Source organism: Necator americanus, chromosome IV (genome assembly GCF_031761385.1).
Source record: "Necator americanus strain Aroian chromosome IV, whole genome shotgun sequence".
NCBI lineage: Eukaryota > Metazoa > Nematoda > Chromadorea > Rhabditida > Ancylostomatidae > Necator > Necator americanus.
In genome coordinates this window covers 28603080-28626065 of record NC_087374.1, presented here as the reverse complement: position 1 = coordinate 28626065, position 22986 = coordinate 28603080, and the positions used below count along the sequence as shown (strand labels likewise).

Here is a 22986-nt window from a genome sequence, read left to right as displayed (position 1 = left end):
GACAGAAAAGAACGCGCAAGATGAAGCGTGGAGTAAAAAAGGAGGTTGACAAAAAGTTATCAGCTTAATCTGATGGATTCGGAACATGAGATTAAATACATGTATTCGTTCGAGAGACCTTAGGCACGACATAGTGTAACAACAATTAAACGTCGGCATTAAGCTATATGAAAACGGACGCCCGAACATCAGTTAAGCTCCGTTCCTGTTGAAACCTGCGCGACCTGAAACCGACTGTTCTGAAAAGATCTTGGAAAATCAGGGATCAGGAGAAGATATCACAAGAAAAGTAGGATAGGTACAGTGAGAACAACTCTATACATTGAGCAAAGGACATACCACATAATACATGCCCCACATGACCTTATGAGAAGAAGAAACTACAATTCGAGAACATTCCGAACAACTGATATACGTTATATACTATTCTCGCATGAATTCTACCTCTTTTCTTTTTTCTTTGTTGAACGAGAGCACAAAAGAAACAGGGCAATACTGTAGTGTTGGGTTAAGGAATGAGTCGTGATTTTTTTCGATCTGAAGAACAGAAACACGCAGAACCAAAAAGCATTTCAAAACATTACATATCATTCGATATAGAATGTTGGTCTTTACAAGACAGTAATATCCACATTTCTAATCTTATGAATATTCACTTTTTTTAGATAATTAAAGGCAGCATATCACGAATCGGGTGGTACGGATTTCAGGTGGAGTATCCGTATACGGGGTCGTAGATTATGGAGACCGGGGTGGTTCCGCATCTCTCCTCGAATCACTGCAAGCAGCTGGCCCCTTAATGCTGCTCTGTACGATACCTTCTATTGCAGCGCGCCAACCTTGCAAGCGTAGCGTCCCTTATTGCCTAGCGGGACAGTCCGAATTGATTCTCGACGAATCGCAGGGCGGAGGCGGCGCAAGACGTGGAGCGTTGCAATGGATGGCGTCTTACAAAACAGCATTCTAAAGGCTGCTGTTTGGAGTGATTTGCAGGCAGGGAGAGATGGGCGGAACTACCCTCGCCTCCCTAATCTACGACCCCGCATACGGATACTCCACCTGAAATCTGCACCATCTCAGATTCGTGGTATGCTGCCTTTAAAGTAGTGTCACTTGAATATCAGAGAGACGAAAACGTAGCCTTTTCTTCACTTAATTGTTTATTTCATTTATTTTTCATTCATTCATTTTAATACCTATTCAATTATCTCTTGACAAAACCTCTGAAACAAAGACTAGCACTGTATGACGAAGGACAAATGATTATGAAAACCACTCGACGTTTGTCTTCACGCTTCAATAATTGGGAAGATCTATAAAACGAATCACACATCTGGTCGATTAAATGTCGGAGGTTGAGGAAAAAGTACATCACTTTGTTGTTCTTTTCATCAACTTCAACATATTTCTACTGTTATCCAATAATTTTTCGATGAGTATTATTGGTGTTTTCATGTTTTATTTGTTCTTTTTTAAACTTCCCTCCATGCCCAGCACAAATGTTACAACCAGCTTCAGCCGACCTATTGTCATGGTTAAATGTAAAGAGGAACAGAAGCCAAAAAGGTCCTTTTGAACAAAGGTAGGTGGGGTGTGAAAGGTAAGAAGTAATAGAATTATTTCTAAAAAATTGAATAATATTGCGTTGTAGAGTGAGAATGACATGCAACCCTTTCTATTTATATGTGTACTTTTCACTTCGAGAAAAAGAGTATTCCTCAACCCAAAATTTGATTAACACAAACCAACATACACATTATCGTCTTCACCCAACCGACAAGTAAAGAAAGACTTTAGCAACTCAACACTTAGGAACTCTTACCAGAAAAAGTGGATCAAGCTGTCCAGTAAAAATAATGTATAATGATTCACTTTCTTGTAATATATCGCGCATTTTTTTAAATAATAATAAACATAATTTCGGCCAAAGGAGAACAAACAACGATCTTCCTGTTTCCAACACGTAGCGGCTTCGTTAATAATGTTCTATTAATTTCTCTCAAAGAGCGAAAGAGTAAGACAATACTAAAACAGCGGTTGTGAATCTTTTCAAAAACTCGGTTCACTCAGAAGTTTCTACGTGAAGAAGACGAACCCGAAAGTAATAAGACAACAACAAAGCACAATAGCCTTCGCCGTAGCTTCATTAAAGCAAGTTCACCGAGAGAAATCGAAATCCAAAGGCTAATCAAGAGCATGTAAGAATCTTGCAAAGAATTTCTATGGTGTATCTCCTAAAATTTTGGGCTCGGATGTCATTAACATGAAGAGTAAAAGCAAATAAACCCAACAAAAAAGAAAACTGTTAAAGCAAACAATAGCAGCGGCAATGCGACTATAAATCCCCTTAACCTACAACATTGATTGGATTGTTACTATTGCATGTGGGCTCCACTCTTGCACAGTGAATCTGAACAACTAATATAAATTGTTCTGACCGCAAAATCGTATGCGTCATGACCAGAAGCCTAGTAAAAACATTGAACGAAAATAAAGAAATAAGAAGAGGAAAAATTGCAGTTTTCAACACAAATGCATACCGCGTCTTCGTCCCGCGCTTCCTCCTCTCTCTCCGCTTCCACTGCCCCCGCCGCGCTGTCGACCCTGACGACGTTCCTGGTCTTCAACATGTTCTTCTCTATGCTTCGATTCTTCAGTCCCGGACCATTCCTCATCACTGTATCGAGCGCCATCACCACCTCTGAACGAGTGAGGGGTTAGAGCACAGAAAATGCGCTGAGCTAGAAAGCAAAACCTAAGTCTGGAAAGTCCCTTTTCCATCACTCGGAGAACCATTTCGCCGTCAAATCCACTCATATTCAATAATACCAACAGAATTAACAGTAATAACAATGTATACTAATAGTACCACCCACCGAATTGAGTGATGATCATTTGTGATGACTTTAGTGCTTAAATAAACCGTTACCACATGCACAGGTTTCTCGTGATGAAAATCGAAAGAATTTTGCCGAAGCGAATCGCGGCTTAGCTGCACACGCAACCCAGGATAGTGCGCTAGTTCCAGTGCTTTCTATTAGCTGTGAAATTAGAAATTTCATTCTAAGGTCTAAAGGTTGAATACGACTACAATTTCGGGAAGATACCAAAATTTAGCGACCACCAACGAATGCGCAGCATGACATAAAGAAGAAAACAGCACAGGTAAAAAACAATTACCGCGCAGCTTTTCTTTTCTACAAAATAATGGTACTACAAATAGTACCACGGGAAAGCAAGTGAATTCAATCACAAAAGAATTCCAGCATCGGCCCATGATTCCTAAAAAAGCTTACCTCCAAGGCTTGCCTACATTACTCGAACTTCCATTCGCCGAGCCTCCGTTCTGAGAATTTCCGTTACGATAACCACCTCGACCACGACCACGACGTCCCCGTCTATCAAATCCACCGCGATCCCCATATCCATTGCGTTGAAAGCTATCTAAAAGCATCACACGTTAGCTTAAACTCTGTTAAAGCCCAGAAATCCGTTTACCGTTTCTCTGATAACGCTCATTGTTACTGTAGGCTTGTCGCATCATGTCTTCTATATTATTGCGCAACCCTTCGGTTTCCTTGAGATGATTTATCTGGAAATCCACCAGAAAGGATGCCATTGACGTGGACTCCCTTAATAAAATATTACACAAGTGGATCTCTTTACTAGATATAATTAGCACACATGCTAAATAGTTTCGAATCATAGAAGAAAGCAAAAAAATTAACTTAAAAAAAACACTAACGTTATACATTTGAGTTGCTTGAATCCACTAAAGAGACAGTAAAAAAACATACCTGGTGCCTGTGAAAGTGAAAGGGACTGGATCCATAGTATCATCATCCTCACCAGCGATCTGGACGCGTACAACACCAGATTTGTCGACTATTTCCTACAAGCAAGGTTTCTCAAAATGATGAAAAATTTCGACAAAAAAAGAATAATGAACCTGTATGCACTTTCCATTCTTTCCAATCAATTTACCTACAAGGAATCTCGGTACATGAACACATTCAACACCGAAGTCAAGCTGTGCGCGAGCCTTCTGGGCGGCAGCCGCAGTTTTTGCGAAGATCTGAGAACATATACTGTACTTTCTGATGGACACCTTTATAGGTACAAAGTGAGCAAATAGGGGGAGGGGGAGGAAAAGTATTGTCATTACAAAAAGTTAAAACTACTGTTTGGATTATACTTTTCGAATTCCATAAACCCCAAAAAGATCTGTAACTAGAGACTGTAGAGATTAACACAAGAAGAATGAACATTTAGAAAAAAAACATCCCCGAAATGGTAAGGCCTTCTAATCAGGCGAAAAAGCAGAGATGCAATGTAAACTCAACTGCTTAATTAGACCAAATAGGTAGCAGCAATACAACATAAAACGAATTTCCTGCGAAATGAAACGCAATAAATTGTACGTGATTTTTAACCCATGGCTGTAGATTATTGCAAAAAGATGAAGCACAAGAACTCGAATAGACATGTTTATACAAAAGGGCATTAACGTTATCCGTGAAACATAACACGCTAACTAAAAATTCCCGTAGACTTTTGTGGAAACAAAATCTTCATCAATATGCTGTCAGTGCACTTACAAAAGAAGCCAACTTCGAGCAAATATATGCGGCGAACGACTATGTAAGCAGAGCTCAAAAGCACATACGCACATCTTCAGAGAAAAACGTGTATCAAAACGCACAACTATTGCATTGAACAACCTTAAAAGACACTATATTCACGAATAAAATGAGGCCTTACACCTTCTGCTACCCCAGGAAGGAACATTGAAATAAATACAAAAATCGTGAACGGCCGAACCTTGATAATACATGGCTGCCCGTCGCCACCACCTTCGAATACTTGAATATCGTCGACATCCTCCACATTGCGAGCTCTTTGTATATTCGAACCATGAGTTCCGATTGCCAATCCCATTAAATCAGCAGCAACCCTTAACCGAACGTGGACATTAATTGCAAGTCAAAATATATAGCGCCCAAGCGTATTCAACGCACTCAAATTCATCTACAAATGGAGAGTCCCTATCACTGCGCTGACCCCCATGCTGCAGCATGCGTTCCGCCTCTTCGGCTCGTGCACGTAGTTGATTCTTCAGACGCACGTCCTAAAAAAAGTGATAAAAGTGCTATGAACAAAAGCAGTGAACTTGAAGAGAAATAAGCCGAACTCACTCTAAAGTACATTTCGCTAAGTACTACGGCCTTTTTGAGTGAAATAGTCCCGAAAGAACTTAGCTTTATTTCGCGCTTCTCCTGGAAAGTGAAGACTGTGCGACTGCACATTATATGAACTAACGGTTCAATTACCTTGTCGAATGACATTGCAATATCTTTGACGGTATTCTGGAACTCAAGCAGATTCTTCTCGCTTGAAAAGTAGTCGACAAGGTCTTCCGGAACACCTGAACAGTTCAACGTTCATTTTGAGTTTTGAGTTTGAGATTAAAAGATTTGCAAAATACGTTTCCTCTCAAACAAGAAACTATCATTTTCAACAATCCAGATGAGGAGCTGTACAATTTTCTCCACATGATTCACATCGTCACAATTTACGTGATGTGACTCCTTAATTACAAATATACAATCATTGCTCATTCCATTTATTATGACCCGGTTACATTTGGCCGTGCGGCGGGTGTAGCGCAGTCGGTAAAAGGTTTTGTTGTATGCACGACCGATCAGAGGTTCGAATTCGCAATAGTGCTCACAAAGCCTTTATTGGTATCAGACCTGCCTGGGAGGATAAAAACACTGACTTGACACATTGGCTAGCCTCATTTTCAGTTTTTTCTGTTAGTGTATATGCTAGTTACGTTCGTAAACTTCAAACGACTCTAAACTGATTTTAACGTGGTGGCGCATCATAAGCGGATTGATTAACGCCAAACACTTTATCCTTTATATTCCGCCGTAGTTGCAAAAAGCAACATAATAAGTAAAAAAGCAAGGGATTGCTCAAAAATGAAAAGTAATCTCAATTCATAAAAGTTCTCACGTACTAATTGTATCAGTTCTCAAATCTGCGGGTGTTATTTTCAAATACTGTGCACCACTGGAGCGGCATTTATTCGCAGCGACTACGTCAGTATGTTGTGGTCCCTCAACGGAATCGACAACGATGAAATCGGCCTGTAAGAAAATGAACGTAAGAAAAATGTATTTGAGCTTTCAGGAAATTGGCGAAAAAGAAATCGTGCACCTGCATACATGACTCAGATACGTACGGGTATAATAGAGAAGACTACTTCCGAAAGTCGGAGTAACATGGCTCACCAGTACAATTTCGGAAAATTAAGTCAAAATTATTAAGGTGAGTGTTACACTGTATTTAATATATAACACTTCCTTCCAAAAGGAAAAAAAATCGAAATAGAGGACACTAGGACGGGAATAATCACAGAGTTTTCATGAAAACAACGTTTCCAATCATTTTTGAGACGATCGAACAAGACCAGAAGAATAGCTGACTATTTCAGCTAATTTCGAGTACGGACCTCACAACTACTTCATTCAACGCTTGGTACTCTTTCATCAATTCAAGGCCTACAATCGATACGTCAACGTTACGTTACGCACTAGATGTTTTAGAAGTTTTCTTCTAAGCATATTTGCAGTGCAATTAGGATAACAGACATCAAAGAAAACTTCAATGCCTGTTTCCTACTATCACAGAAAGCCCATCGATTTTTGGAACTGCGAGTTAGAAAAGCGATACAACTGAAATTGAAAAGGAAAATATCATGTTACATCACTTACAGAACTGACCTTAATTTCACGAACAGAAGCTTTCTGCCATCCCGTCTGGCCATTTTGCTGTTGAAATAGTGCCTCAATGATGTCACCCTTGTGGATAGGATGTGAAGTGGTCGCTTGGAGGACACGACAGTTACCGAAGCTTACAGATTCACGTGCGCGCCAGTCTCCAGGGAACGATGTCTGCAATGCGTGAGAAAAATACCAAACAGAAATGCATAAAACGAAAATATGAGGAAATGTATGTAGTCGTAAAACATGTAAATGGTGGCACGGACTGTGTCCTATCCTACAGGAAGTGAACAAGGATACAGCGCCAATTCAGTGGAAGAACAGAACCACCAGAAATCAGACCACAAAAACAGGAGTTCATCTGATCTGATTTCTCATTTCTTATTCTCTCAGCTGATTCGAGCTTTTGAGTGAAATATAATGAAAAAGAGAGTAAAATTCTGGGAGAAAATCAAAGAAAACACATAGATACTCAAGTTTCCAGAGTATTGTTAGTATTATACTTACCAGCACTACACCAAAAACGTGAATATCTAAAGGGCATCCATATTGGGTAGATATATGTAGTAATTTTGCTGTTTCATTCCATGAGAAATGAATTACTACCACAAGTCTGTAGAGCAAGAGTGCTAATTGCCGAAGAACCTATTCAACAATCGCTCTCTAAACAAGCAAAAAGATACTCGTGACAAGAGCTTATGCACAAACGGATGCTGTAGACGACTTCATTCAAATTACAAAATGTCATGTAATTAAAAAAAGAAATGGGAAAGAGTACCTCTAGAGTCTTTTCATCCTCCGAAATCCGCTCAGCAATTGCTGGATAATAAACACCATCGATGTACACCTAAATTTGACTGTATGCAATAATAAGCGCATTCTAACAGATTTGAAAGGTTTATCCACGATAGGTACGGAATGAATTCTGAATTAAAATCTCCTTTATACTCCTACATGTGTTTTTGCCTCCCCTCGAAAAGCCACTTCGATTCAGACTGCGGTGTTCTGAAAGGTTTTTCTTACACATACTTTCGTACTGTCAAACTTGTTGAAAGCCCACATGGGAGGGAGAAATAGGGTCTCTTCCAATGGATGGGGTAAAGATGATACGATGATAACATATTATCTATCTATCTATCTCTTTATCGCATAATCTATGACAATCATGTACTATTGACGGACGCACACAAAGAAGTATGAGGATTCGATCATAAGACTAAGGAGCCCCACTCACAGAACTGAAATATACGCTAATAAACTAAAGTATGATTGTTTCTCAAAGCCAATAGTGACGGGAAAATTGATTATAGGGAAATCAACGGTGGAACATCTAATAATCAACATGATAGTTGATTGAAACAACACAAAATTTGCTAAAAATGTAAAATGTTTCCTTGAAGCATACTACAAACCTTGGTCAGCCTCAGCTTCAACGCTTAGAATTGATTGACAGTAAAAAAATCAATACAAGAATTAAGACAATCATAGCCTATTCCTCTGGTAAATTTTTTACTAGAGTAGAATCAGCAAAAAAAATCAGATTGAGTAACGTACACACGTAGAAATAGATGAAAAAAGAAAAAATTTTACAGTTCCCTCCTTAATTCAATTTATCTCGTCTAATTTAAAAAAGAAGGCCGCCAATAGTATAGATATGGTCTACTCATTTAATCACAAAATATTTCTGTTCAGCCCAAGAGGATCGCTAATATCCGCTTTAACAACAAATAACCTATAGTCAAGAACACTATGAACATCCGAAACCATATCTTAATGCTGCAATGAAAATATGGCTTCTAATTACATCAATAGGGTACTACTTTACTCTAAACGTAGGTAGTTGCGGGTGGGGCACTCAGTGACGCCCTTGTCTCTGGAATCAATCCGGGCCATAAAACCTTAGCATTAGTCTATGAGAATCTACGATATGTAAGCTAAAGTTATAAAGAGAAAAAAGTAGGATAGAGCGTCCAGAAATAAAGGTGCCACTGAGCGCAAACCCTTCCAGCGTAAAAGTAGTGTAGCAATGTTAAACTGGAAAACCTTCTTAACATTACATAGAGTCGACGTCACTGCCAAATATCCATCTTCGTTAGAACTTCATCTATCTATATCTACTGTTTTGTTACCGCTTTTTCGTCATTTTCGTTTCGTCTCAAGCATTATTTAAACAAAGACATCGTATTCCTTCATTTTGGCAAGAAATGAAACAGATTAATTATTCCGCTTTTCTTCCTACAAACCACGAAAGTAATCCATATTACTTAAAATTTTGTCTGTTCATATCGAAGGGGAAGAGAAAGCGGAAGGGTGCAGATAAACAGAGTTGGCAATCACGAGCAATCTAAGAAGACGCAAAACCGCTCATTCAACTCCGTTTTTGAATGAGTGGTTTTTTCTCCTTAGGCTTTCGGGGGGGGGGTTGGGCATACTACCCAAACATGTAGAAAAACCTGCCCCTTTATTCGTAAGAATGCGCTTCATCCGCTTTTTTTTTCAGAAACGAGATATCCATGGACTCTTTTCTACGATTTTCTCATAACTGTTAACACAAACGTTGGCGTAACTATGCAATTGTCACCACGACATCAAGCCTTTTCCTAATCCCTGCTGTTCTAGGAACAATAGTCCGAAAGGCTTATTTCTGTGATGTACAGTGTTTGAGAAGTGCTCTGCTAAAAGAAGCCCATCCTGCAGACAGTCAATACTGACAGACGCAGCTCACATCGTAAGCATTCTTTTTTTTTTAGAGATAAAACAGAACCTACCTCAATATTCATCGCTTCCTATTAATGCGTGGAGACCTCTGATCGAATTCAATCTGGAATTCGTAAATGTTCGAGCAGTGCAGTACGAATCGGACAGCCGGTGAAAATGCGACTTCGATGCCCGTGCTCTTGTGCGATTCGTTGGCTGCGGTGCAGGCGTTATAGCACGTGCACGTGTACGCAGCGAAATTTAAATGCTGGTTATTAGAGGTGGACGGTCGTCGGCTGTGCACATCTTCGCGCTCATTGACAAGATCTTCACATTTTCGTCGAGTATAATATTCAGATATTAATTGTGGAAAGTTATCGGCTCCAATGCATGGATTTTCCATTTATGGAGGCTTAAAACGGGTTGGGGTGGGTGTGGCGCAGTCGGTTAGAGGTCCGTTGTAGCCACACGGTCGAGGGTTCGAAACCGCCCTAGTGCAAACCAAGCCCTTCATACCTCCGGGGTCGATAAATTGGTACCAAACTTGTCTGGGAGGATAAAAACACTGAATTGATCATCGGCTGGCCCCCGCAAGTCATTGTATAGGCCAACCAAAACCTCATCGATTACGAATTCCAGTAAAACGCGTTGGAGCATCCCGAGTGGATTGATACGCCAGTGACTTTGACTTTTTAAACGGGTTGGATCGCTGCAGTTTGGGGGGGGGGGGATGGGGAGACACTCAGTGGCGCCCTTATTTCTGGAATCAGTCGGACCAAAACGTTAGTCTTAGTGGATCTATGGCGTATAAGCTAAAGTTACTAAGAAAAGAAAGTAAGATAGGTCTTACAGAAATAAAGGCGCCATTGGCTGCCCCCTCCCCAACTACATTTCCCCGCAGAACGTCATATGTGCAGCTATTTGCCTGCTCTTGTTTTCCTTCCTTCGCAGTAACTACATTAAGGGGACAGGACTTCTTACACAAGTGTTTGTTTAGATGTCGTAAGTATCCCATGTCGATAACGCAGGCAGGATTTCCCTATTTTATCAGGAACCATCTATTGTTTTTTCATCTCAAACATCCTCACATGTATCCACCATATCTCTGCACGAGACGAAGTAGTTTTTATTTTGTAAAACTCACACGGGACATTTGTGAATCAAGCCCTCGTTTAATTCGCGCGGCACATTAGTCGCAGCATACTGTGCACTCAACATGGAGGATGAGATGACCTTATAGTGCAAGCCCAGCAATTCCTCGCCTGGAATCTGTTATTTCTTTATTGGAGAGGTAGAAGTTAACTGTGGATGGGTTTGCCAACGTGCTCGAGGAAATAGTCGGGTCGTAATGAGCTGAAGCTCGGTGCAATTGCAGTTGCGCGCGAAGCGATACAATGGAAGTAGCGGTTACGATCGGAGAGGGATCCTCGCTAGCTCCCCTCATCCGCGCGGCCCGAGCCAAGTTGGCAACGGTTCCACCTCGATCCAATCGCTAGCTCAGTCTGGCCGCTTAGGCAACTGCACCAAGCGTCTGGTCGTTTTTGTCCGACCCCGGACTCTACAGGCGATCCTGAGCCCCTATCCAATAAAATCTTTCCAGTTGAGTAGAAATGCTCCTGAGAAAGAATGTGCCTTGGTCGGACGTATTGGTAACTACCAAAAACTTGTCGGTGGACGATGAATCAAATACGCCGAAGGCGTTTACGCTTGTTTTACCATTGGATATGTTTCTGCAACAAACGGCTAGGTCCCACAGCGGAGTCTCATCGCACCGAGTTTGCGTCAGTAAGATAAACAGGTCATACTGGATGGCACGATTGGGAAGGAAGCCATCGTTGCTTTTGTTTCCATTGTATTTATCCTAGCAGAGACAAAGATATTGGAGACGGGCTCTGATGTTGGTTCGGATGACGAGCGAAAATGCTGACAGTCACATACGCACGTGCACGCGTCCGCAACGCCCTGGAAGAACCTTCTCGATCGCCTGGTAAAACACATAGTAAGGTCAAAACGACATGAGCAGGGTGTAGTTGCGTAAGCGGTTGCGCTCGAAGCGGTACGGTTGGGCGTAGCGGTTACGATCGAGTGAGGACCTTTGATATCACCGTTCACTGCTGCAGTTCGTGATGGCCCCACCTCAACCTACCTTCCAACCGAAAATAAGTGGATTTGTTAGGTTGAGTAGGTTGTTGTTTATTGTGAGTGAAATGAGGTGGCTGTTGGGGGTTTGTTTTTTTATAAAATAATTGAATTGTATTTTTTTGTCTTAATTATATTTGTAAATTTGAAAGGTAAATGTAGAAGGTAAGTATTTTGTTATTTATATTGAATAATGAGTTTATTAGAAAATTAGGGAAATTAAATAAAAATTTTAAAATTTTTTTTGATAATTTTATTATTATTTTTTTTAAATAGAGTGGTGGGTGTGCTATCTTCCAACTCTATTTCCGCGCCGCTTCGAGCGCAACTGCACCTGCTTCATGTCGTCGTGACCCGCCGACTATAAATACCTGCGCCTAGAACTCTTAAGAAATATGTCACCTCTAAGAAGCAAAATCTAGCGGGTAGAATTAAAAAAAAAGAACAAAAAAAAACAAAGCGTATTCAGAGGAAGTTGAATTATGATCTGTCGATTATTATGCCCACTATCTAGATAATGCTAAGAAACTTTTCTTCTCTCACGACTTTCGCCGTGGATATTTGCATCCTGATAGGCTTTAACTTCCGAGAGCAGCGCTGTACTTATCTCTTTCCCGTCTTCTATTCTAAGACAATTTCTCGTGGCCGCGTCGGTAGTTACCCTTCCCAGAAAAATCTAAGTAGGGCGGAACAACGGTTGATGTTCAGAAAGCGACTTTATTTTGGTGAAAAAAGGTGAGTTTTTTCAGTTCTTTTTATAAATTGTGGGAATACTCTTTTATGGAGTGGAAACTTTACATCAACGGATTCTTCGGATCCCATTAGGCTGAAACATGTTGTGACGTTCTGCCGTGTCATTTGCTTCGTAATTATTACGTTCGAATATTTGATAAAAAAACAAACGCTTTTTAGTTCACATGTACTTTCACATGGGGCTCAAACATCATCCTTTTTTATCTTTCTCACTAGGAAACACCACATTTTCCAATTTCCCGATTTCCAGTTTTTTTTTTTTCCAGAAGACTGACAACTTTAGAAGATTGGACACCATGTGGCGATCTTATTAACCGGTTATATGATATCTGTAGCCAAAGGTCTTCAATCGGACTGATGCGTCCGTGGCAACGTTAGGCACGTTGAAATATTGAAAAACGCACCTTGAAAAATCCATTTACAGTTAAAGGCAGCAAACCACAAATCTGATGTGGAGAGTAAATCTAGGGCAGAAGTTAGAGATAGAGTTGTGGATTACGGGATCACGGGGTGGTTCCGCTCACCCCTATCTAATCTTCCTGAAAAACGGCGTATTTCCTACGTTAGGACGCTCTTCTATGTACACGTTCTGGTCCCCTCAGCAATCTTTTCATAGTTCACTTGAATAGGCAGTCGAGGAGAATTCACAGGCTTTACTGACTGATACGCAGCTGGATGCTGCGCATGTACAAATGGGCGTGTTGCAACTGAAGTCGTAGTGAGGAACGAAGTTTTTCACGCCGTTTTTTCTTACTACGATGAGGGAGAGATGAGCGGAACCCCCCTGATCCCGGAGTCTACGATCCCGTATAAAGTTTGTCCATCGGAAATCCATACCACCTTACATTCATGGGTGATGTCTTTAACCTCTGGCTCTCCAATGAAGAAATAACAGATTCCAGGCGAGGAATTGCTGGGCTTGCACTATAAGGTCATCTAATCTTCCATGTTGAGTGCACAGTATGCTGCGACTAAATTGCCGCTCGCATTAAATGAGGACTTGGTTCATAAATGTCCCGTGTGAGTTTTACAGAATAAAAACTATTTCATTTCGTGCAGAGATATGGTGGATCCATTATGTGAGGATGTTTCATATGAAAAAACAATAAATGGTTCCTGATAAAACAGGGAATTCTCGCCTGTGATATCGACACAGGATATATGCGACATTTAAGTAGGCATTTGTAAGAAGTCCTGTCCCCTTAACGTAGTTCCTATGAAGGAAAGAAAACAAGAGCAAACAAAAATCTGCACATACGATGAGTTGCAGCGATCTCCAACTTGTTTGGAGATTCCAGCAATGGTAAATCCATGTTTTGGAACTGATAACTCCTCAAAACTACTTTCTGAATACTATACTCGGCGAAAATGTGAAGATCTTGTCAATGAGCGCGACGATGTGCAGAGCCATCAAAAACTCAAGGAGGATAGTGGCTGTTTGGAGTTATATACAGCCCTGTCCAGAACATACCTACAACACCGCTACTAACTTCTGTCCCAAAATCCGTCGCGAACCGTCGGAATTCTTGGGAGTGCGCAAAACTCAATTTTGAAAATACCAATCGAAAGCAAATGAGCTGCTGATTTAAAATATACTTCAAGAATTTATTTTCGACAAATCTATGGCCTGAAAACAAACAAAGTTTCTCCAACTTTCGTTAATTACTTTCACACCTCCGCAATCCTGCCATTGGCATGTCCAGCAGATACATCTGACTGATCTGCGTATTAGAACGCTCGACTTTCGATAAACGTAGATTTCCATGCATTTAGAGAAAAAAGAACAAATATTAGTTGGAGTGTGCTTCTTATCCGACATATCATAGGCGTTTAAGATTTTCTAAACATATACAGCTCACGTTTTCTATTTTTCGCGTGTTTTTGATCCGGTGGTGGACCCAACCTAATATCCAGGGATCCGAAAGACTTCAGCTTCAAATGTTGAAGATGTCAAGTAGGAGATTAGGGTAAGTGTTGGTATCGTCATAGTTTGTAGATCCTGGATGCTGCGGTTGCTTTTTTGACGTATATTGACGGCAAACATATAAATGCAGCATAGAGGAACTCGCATGTCAATGCAATCTCCTTGACGACTTCATCGGGGTCTCCTAAATATGTCGCAACTCCGTGGTTAGTTCAAAAATTCCTTTGGTTGCAGTAATTAACTTTAAAAAAAAACCAATTTTCAAATCATCCTGTTAATATTCCTATCCTATTCCTATTCCTTACGCTATTTTTTCTATTTCTATTTCATCTTTTCAGATCTCTATGACGACTACACTATTGATGAAGATTACCATATAGAACCATACGAAACGAGCGATGTCCATGTCTACGATTACGGTGAGAACAGTTCAGAAAACATTGGTAGCAACATCAAGTAGCTTTCGAAAAATTTCGCGGAAATCGTCTTGAAATCCATAAATAATAATACCCTATGGGAGTAAAGAGAGAGAAGCATAGTTTCTCTTTTTCTTTTTTTTCTGGCACCGAGTAACTATGTATGAGAGGAAACCTTTTTCTTGAAGCTGAATAGTACAATATTTTTGGAAAATATTTTACCTAGACATAGTAGGACCAAAACGACATGAAGCGCGGTGCACTTGCATAAACGGCTCAAAGCGGTGCGGTGGGGAAAACGAAAAAAAAAAATCGAGGTGGGACCTTGTCGACCCGAACCGCTACGCTCCATCGTGCCGTTTCCAGCGCAGCCGGCTCCGCAACTCCACTGTGGTTCAAGTCGGTTTGGCTCTGCTATGTATACCGTCGATGAGGGTTTAGACTTAGCAATTGGATTAGGGAATCGATTTGTCGTTTTCCAGGCACAGAATTAATTGAATTAATCACCTTGGCCCCTTACCTCATGTAGTGCAGTATTCTATACCTAACTATTTTTCGAAATTAAGATGGGCAGAATTTTTGAATTTCAAAGCATAAACGATTAATTATAATGTACACGGCATTGACCAATCTCTTCATGGATGCGCCTGCCATTCGGCTTCATTTAGAATCGATTCAGGTTTAACGTTTATGAACAACTTACGAGTTGTGGTCGTGTGCCGATGAGATGATAGATAGATGCGTCAAGTCAGTGTTTTTATCCTCCTAAACAAGTCTTATACCAATTGACTTCATTGACTCCGCAGGGATGAGAGGTTCGGTTGGTACTGGGGCGGTTTCGACCCATCGATTAGTCGTGCAGCACATATTAGTTGGACCTTTTACCGACTACGCTACACCCACGCCATTTCTCTTAGAAAAATGCTATTCTTTATTTTCTATCATCCTCTTCAGTGTTTTTTTTGTGGATTTCAATGTTTCTCTTCCAAACTAATATTGTCCGTGAAAAAAAATACCAACATAACTGAAAAAAAAACTTGAAACTGCCCACATCACATCAGTGAGGTTGCGCTGGATCTGGACCCCTTCCTCATTCTCACCTTTAAATATCATTCCAAGAATGACTGTTCCTAGTACTAGAACTTGCACTTAGATAATGACATTAACTCACGATGGATTATTAGGTTGAGTCATAAATAACTTCAGCCTGGGTATATGGTATCTATTGTTATTGTTTGTGCATACAATGAGTTACCCGAACAAGGGACTCATGTTCTCGCTACGGCGGTAGAACTTCGGTTGGTCTTTAGACAGCAGTTTTGTTTGTCAAACTAATTTAGTGTTGTGAACGTTACGTTTATTTATTTATTTTTGTTTTTTTTTTGTTCAATTTGAAAATGGAGAGTCAAAAGATACACTTACGCCATCTGATGCTTTGGGAATGTAAATAAGGTAATAATGTCTCAAAAAATATGCAGCACGCATGGTGAAGGATTGGAAACCGATCGGGCGTTTGGAAATTAGTTTGACAAATTTCGTTCTACAGACGTGACCTTGAAAGAAGAACCAGTGGAGTCGCCCTTTAGACTTCGACGACGATATTTTGATGTCAATATTGGAACAAAATTCGCGTCAAATAACGAGAGAGTTGGCGGAGAAGCGTGATGCGCGACAATCGCAATAAATCAACATCACAATAAATGTATGGAAAACAAAACGGAAGTTAATTATGACTAATCTAATATTTTGCAAATTTGTGGTATATATATAAGGCGGGTGTAGTGCAGTCGGTTAGAGGTCTGTAGCCGCCCTAGTTCCAGCCAATCTTTTCATCCATCCGGGGTCGACAAAATCGTAGCAGAGATGTGTGGGAGGATAAAAACACTGACTAGATCATTGGTTGGCTCCCGCAAGTCATTGTATAGGCAAACACGCGTTCCATGACCACAGCGATTACGAATTGCAGTAAAACGCATCCTAAATATTGATACGCCAGTGACTTTACTTTTTAGCAGTTCATACCTGGAAAACAAGTTTAGCGGTCGTTAAGAAGTTCGGATGTGGAGGGGACAATAAATAGTATTAGAACTGCTAAAAAGTAAAGTAATGTCACTGGCACATCAATCCATTTGAGGTGCGTTTTACGGCAATTCGTAATCGTTGTGATTTTGGAAGGCGTGCTGACCTCTACAATAAATAATTGATAGATAATATAAATATTAATAATTGCGGAAGCCATTTGATGATCAAGTCAGTTTTTTTGTCCTCCCAAACAAGTTTGGTACCAATTTATCGAGCCTGGAGGGATGAAAGGCTTGGTTCTGCTTAGGGCAGAATCGACCATCAACCGTGCGGCCACATCGGACCTTTTATCGCCTGCGCCACACCCGCCCATAGTAACTTTTAGTACGTCTATAAATCAGATGAATTCGCGAACAGACGGAAAAGTATAAGTCCTTATCAATAGTGAGAGCTGATTATTAGTGCAACTCGTCACTAATATTTGTAGTTTATTCTTACTACAATTTTATATTTTTTGTCTATTGTCACTTATTTCTATTATTTTGCTTTTTTAGAACCTGAGTCCACTCACTACGAGTACACCACTCCTAGATCATACGAAACTCGAAACTACGGAGATGAACAAGTAATTGAAAGGACTACCTACCTCAGGGATAAGGTGCCCTTTTATGGAGAGACTACGAATCGATCCGAGTACACATGGAACGATCCAGTGTTCAGTAAAACTAAGTAAGGTTGATTTTGATAGCAACTCAGGCATTAGCAAGGAAAACACGGTTTATTACAATACAGAACCTACGACAACACGAGCGTGGAACGTCCTAATCCAACTTTTTACTCCGAAACAACCAATAGAGCAGTGTATTCTCCAAAAGTTGTACGGACAGTCATTGAAAGGTGATCAGCGTTGAAGCGTGACCTCATAACATCCCTCTATGTGTTTCTTCTAAGTTGTGCGCCAATTTAATGATGATCTGATAATTCGGTGATTTTTAGAAATCAATCTGAAGGTAAGGTGGAGCGACCGCATATTCCGTTCTACTCCGATACAACGAATCGATCTGAATATGTTGAGAAGACCGTCGTTAGGCAAAGTCCGCAACGGTACCACTTTACTGTTATCAGATTTTAATCTAAAAACTATTTTTGGGTCTTTCTATATCTTTTTTCCACTTTGAAAGAGAAAAAAACCTTTAAAATTTTTCTATCCTCTCAGTACAAGGATAAACAGTGTAATTACCATCGTTATCAGCAGTAAGTAGTCAGTTAATGGGCAAATTCTCAATACCGTTTTCTCCAGAAGGAAAAGGGCTGAAAGGCCTCTGAAAGCTTTTTTTTTACCGCGCAGATGCTGCTTGAGGGCGTGGAACGAGTTATAGTCAGATAGGTCCGAGCTATAGGGAGGGTGTAGCACGGTCGTCCAGCCCAGACCCTCTAGAAATTTCCGCTTCACCTTTACTGTGTGAGGCCTCGCGTTATCATGCAGCAGTGCAACATAGAGGCGTTTTGGAAGTTTTTCGTGCAATGCAACGGCCGCCCGTTTCTACAGTTCCTTCATGCAAAGATTGGCATTGTCTGATTACCTATTAACCGTTCCGAAAATTTTTTGAAACAAACTAGAATAAAAATTAAAAGTTAAAAGTTGGGGAAAATCTGTAAAGACCGAAAGTCTTTATTATTGTAACATTTGACTTTCTGGAGCAAAGCATAAGTGTTAATGCTGACAACTCTCAATGTCTGAAACCTATGTGCTCCTTCAAAAACTACTCAGGCGTCATCAGTTATTTACTTGGAAACTTTGTTTGTTTCATTTTTAGACTTACGTCCGGAAGTATCCGGACACAAATTTACCACTTCCAAAAGCATCTTCAAACTTTCGAATTTTTACCCGGGGTTTTGATGGATTTGGCGGAGAAGCTTAGAGGCCTAAAGGCAGCATATGTATAACGAATCTGACATGGTACCCTGGATTCCCCATTGAAAGCTTCTAGCAAAATTGTTGATTGCGGAGAACCAGGTGGATCTGCTCATTTCTCCGTAGTTGCTGTAAAAAACGGCCCTGAAGCAGTCGGTTTTTACGACAGTCTGCACTGCAACGCGTCACCTTTGTGCACGCGCCGCATCAACGAGCGACCCTGCGAGGAAGAGGCGTGTACATAGAGGAACGTTCTAGCGCACCTCGTAGGAACAAAAGCGAATCCCATGCCGTTACTCACGACGATAACGGAAGAGATGAACGGAACCACATGGTTTCCTGCAATCTTCAACTCTTATATAATCTTTCCTCGAGAAAGTCATACCACGGCAGATTCATGGTATGTTGTCTTTAACGGAACCCGAATAAATTTTGATAAGATCATAAATCAGTACATTCCCCGGCAAAGTTGATAACCATGAAATGTGGAATACCTGCTGTATCCTTAGAGAGCGTAATGAAGATACACTTGCATACATAATACAAGTTCGCGTTTGATTATTTTTATGAGCTGAATAAAGACAACGACACCAACCTCATCTTTGCTATCCTATTAGTATATCAACTGTGGTTTTTGTGAACCCATTTTACGAGTTTATTTAAACCTAGAACAATTTCTGAAAAATCGACAAATCAATGGAACTCATGTCTTTGTCTTCGTTTGTGCTGCATGAAAGAAATGCCGCTTGTTTAAATAATGTAGTCAGGTGCAAGGAAATCGTTGTCGTTCAGAATTTACAGCATCTGAGAAAAATGGAAGAAAGGCTTTTTTTAGCTGGATAATATAATCAACACGAAATTTTGATGTTTCATAGAACCAATCCAATTCGAGATCACTAGTTTCCTTTTTCTTTAGGAAATCATCTTCTATGGGCACTACTCGGATTCCATTTGAATCGGAGACCACTAATACGGCAGAATTTACATCAAAGGTATGTGGTGTTTCAAACTTTTTCTTCTAAATCGTTGTTGGTAGCATGTCTTTACAAATCTGCTATAATACTGATTAAGTTGAGGATTTACGGCGAGAGGTAAAAGAGAAACTAACGATGTTGGTACTTCTGTAGGAAAAGAAAGGGTCAGCGGTATAGATCACGAACATGAGTGCGATCACGGTCAATGCCTCCTAACTGCTCTGAAAAACGGCGTCAAAAACGGCCTTGTCGATTGTGATGTCCGCGGCTATGAGCGAGCGGACGCAGGATTTTCTTGGGTAACTGAGGTGAATCCAGCATGAGTACGCTCATACTCCTGGACTACTGCTTGACCATTCCTGTTCGTGGCAGGGTCAGGAGTATAGTCGGGTCAAAACGACATGAAGCACTGTGCATTTGCGTACGCACTCGAAATGGCGCGGTAGAGGCAGCAGCTGGAACCGAGGTGGGACCATCGTAAACAACAGCGATGGATGATGCCAGGAAGTGTTCGGGTTCGCTTCTAACCGCTACGCTCCACCAAACGCGATTGCATCGTACTTCATGTCGTTTTGACCCTACTGTACGTTGAGATTCCTAAGAGGAAGAGATTATGTCTTGGGGAGAGAGGTAAAAAGAGGAGTAGAGTAGGAACGGAAGAAAAATGAAGATTGGAAGGAGTGAGAAGGAGAGGAAAGGGAAAAGGAGAAGACAAGAGTAGGAGTGGAATTCGATAATAGCACAATACCTTGATCTTAAAAAAATGTGAACAGACATTACTAGGTTTTTTCTTCTCTGGAACGAAGTTTTCCCAGAGGCGAAAAAATCTGGAGCTGCACCACACAAGGGGTTAGTAGCTCAATATAACATAGTTTTCAACAACCTATTGAATTTGATAGTCCGTAAGTTCGCAATGGTCCCCACTTCGATTCCAACCGCTTTTTCCACCGCGCTGATTAGAGAGCGGCCATTGAGCTTTATTTCATTTTCAGCCGACTGTAACATTGAATTTCCAGAAATTCCAGATTGTGTTTACATGGTTACGTTTAGAAAGTCATTTAAGAAATACTTTTGGACATGTTTCGAAAAGAAAGTTTGTTATACAGAACATTATATAATGATCTCCTAGCTTTTGTTGGAACTAAGATGGGAGAAACTGAAAAATTTGCTTTTTTTGAATTTTCCCGATTTAGATTTCAAGAGATTCAGACAATTTAGTGAGCTTTAGATAACCTATCCAAATGTGCCGACAGATATTTTAAAACATGGCACCGCCTTTTCGGAGAGGGAAAATATGCTAGACTTCTGATTTCTGCTCGAAATTAAAGGCATCACCCCACGAATCTGAGGTGGTGCAGATTTCAGGTGGAGTATTCGTATACGGGATGGGAGACTACGGAGAGGGAGGTGATTCCGTCCATTTCTTGCTAATTGCCATAAAAAACGGCCCGGAAGATGCGGCGCCGCACAAGACTGGCGCGCTCCAATCGAACCTCTTGTACAAAATGGTGCGCCAAAACGAATGAAGTCGTATTTTCCGGGCCGTTTTTTATGGCAATTAGGAAGAAATGGACGGAATCACCCCCCTCTCCGTAGTCTCCCATCCTATATACGAGTACTCCACCTGAAATCTGCACCACCTCAGATTCGTGGGGTGATGCCTTTAAATGAAATGGATTAAGGATGAAGTGCGCTTGGGATGCACCATTCGCAAACTTGGTCTTAAATAAAACGATGAAGTCACTGGCGTATCAATCCACTTGGGATGCGCCAACGCGTTTCACTGGAATTGGTATTAGTTGAGGTCTTTTGGAATGCGTGTTGGCCTATACAATGGCTTGCGGGAGCCAGCCGATCATCAAGTCGGTGTTTTTATCCTCCCAGACAATTTATCGACGCCGGAGGATGAAAGGCTTGGTTAGCACTAGGGCGGTTTTGAATCCTCGACCGTGTCGCTACAACGAACCTCTAACCGGCTGCGCCACACCCACCCCGGGGCCTCAAATAATGACTAATAATTCGGGTCATATGTACGTTCACGCATGAAATTGTGTTCTTAGTGCGAGCAAAGGTTTCCACTAACAAGGTACAGATTTTGCACTTCCGAAGACTCTCTTTTTAGGTCAATATTTTTAAATTTTTCAATATTTGGAGAAGTACGCATTCTGCCATCTCGGTTCTATCTGTGTTTCCAAAATTTAACTATTCGAGAGCCTAATTTGAATAGTGCACTGTTTTTGACGATAAGTAAATATGATGTAAACTCCACCTTTGAGGTTGCTTTGTGTACGTTCATAAGTCAACAATTTCCAGGAACTACATCCAAGCTGTCCAGCCGAACGGTTTTTGAAAACAAAGAAATGGTTTGGGTTTTTTTTGTGATTTTTCCTCCAATATCTGCTGCTTTCCTCACCTCGTTTATGCCTTTTTTTTTCTTGCAGGAAAGCTCGGCAACACGATGGACACTGGTGGTTTCGGGAAGCATACCGTACACCGATGAAGAACAAGCAGAATACTAAGTGGGAATCGTTACAACATCTTCATAAATTAATTCCTGGTCAACGTTCAACGTTCAGGAACGGGTGAAGGGGGAGGCAGTCCGATAGATAGCCTTCGTATTTTCATCAGTCCTGTGGGATAGGCAAAAATTAATAGGGTGCAGGCTAAAGCTACAACTAAGGTCAGGTCCTGAAGGGAGGGATTGTTCTTAGAGGATCCATAACATGTAGGCTAAATTGACCAGGCAGTTTGTTTTTTTTCTACCCAACCAGATTAGTGCCTGCAATATTTTTAGTTTCAATCCAGCGCAGAGCGATTGATAGAATATTCCTGGAATATTTAGTTGAGATAAACTTTCGTCAGATAAGCTTGGCGCCAAGAATGTTCAACCGGCTATGGCGCGGTGGGTGGTTCGATTCGTGCAAGACAGATAGAAGAGGGACTGTGCACTGTGTAGACGAAGAACGTGCTCTGCTGCACATATGCATAGCGAACAGACGGTTGAATACGATCAGCGCTGATCACTCGCACCACTATAGTTTTTTTTTACAGCAATGAGAACACTGTCGACGATCATTGAACTTTATACGTTACGACAGCATTTCCAATTTCATATCCCCAAGATCTCAATGGTTAACCATTACATTTTCCTGGAATTTCCGTGTTCTTGACGTTTTATCTCAAATTCAGGCGATAATGAAGCATCTAGCATCCTCCACAGCTTACGGAAGCTCTAAGAAACGTTGCTAAAGAAGTGTGTGCCTCCAATTTTCGTACTTCCGTCGAGTAATTGTGGTGGAGCGTTAGCGACGATGGTGTATGGAAATTCTTGTTTTTTTTAAACCTTTCATTTGCTTCT

General features: G+C 40.9%; 2 protein-coding genes across 4 annotated transcripts; one reads left to right on the top strand and one right to left on the bottom strand.

The window, feature by feature from the left end:
• Positions 1-192: 192 nt before the first annotated feature.
• On the bottom strand, positions 193-9568 carry RB195_003046 (uncharacterized protein; the record flags this gene model as incomplete). Of its 2 annotated transcripts, none has more annotated exons than XM_064200548.1 (14): positions 193-224; positions 2541-2701; positions 3297-3444; positions 3499-3632; positions 3798-3892; positions 3950-4075; positions 4822-4954; positions 5019-5128; positions 5196-5276; positions 5331-5425; positions 6023-6152; positions 6789-6959; positions 7567-7635; positions 9557-9568. In XM_064200548.1, 14 exons carry the CDS (start codon positions 9566-9568, stop codon positions 193-195), a joined length of 1497 nt encoding a protein of 498 aa, XP_064056428.1. The 2 variants fall into 2 exon arrangements, with proteins under 2 accessions (XP_064056428.1, XP_064056429.1); XM_064200547.1 differs by lacking the exon at positions 193-224 and adding an exon at positions 2376-2410.
• Positions 9569-13677: 4109 nt separating this feature from the next.
• RB195_003045 (uncharacterized protein) lies at positions 13678-22147 on the top strand (the record flags this gene model as incomplete). 2 transcript variants are annotated; one of them, XM_064200546.1, is made up of 7 exons in its annotated part: positions 13678-13807; positions 14640-14720; positions 17294-17468; positions 17532-17636; positions 17736-17843; positions 19571-19646; positions 22070-22147. In XM_064200546.1, 7 exons carry the CDS (start codon positions 13678-13680, stop codon positions 22145-22147), a joined length of 753 nt encoding a protein of 250 aa, XP_064056426.1. The 2 variants fall into 2 exon arrangements, with proteins under 2 accessions (XP_064056426.1, XP_064056427.1); XM_064200545.1 differs by lacking the exon at positions 13678-13807 and adding an exon at positions 14492-14507.
• Positions 22148-22986: the final 839 nt, after the last annotated feature.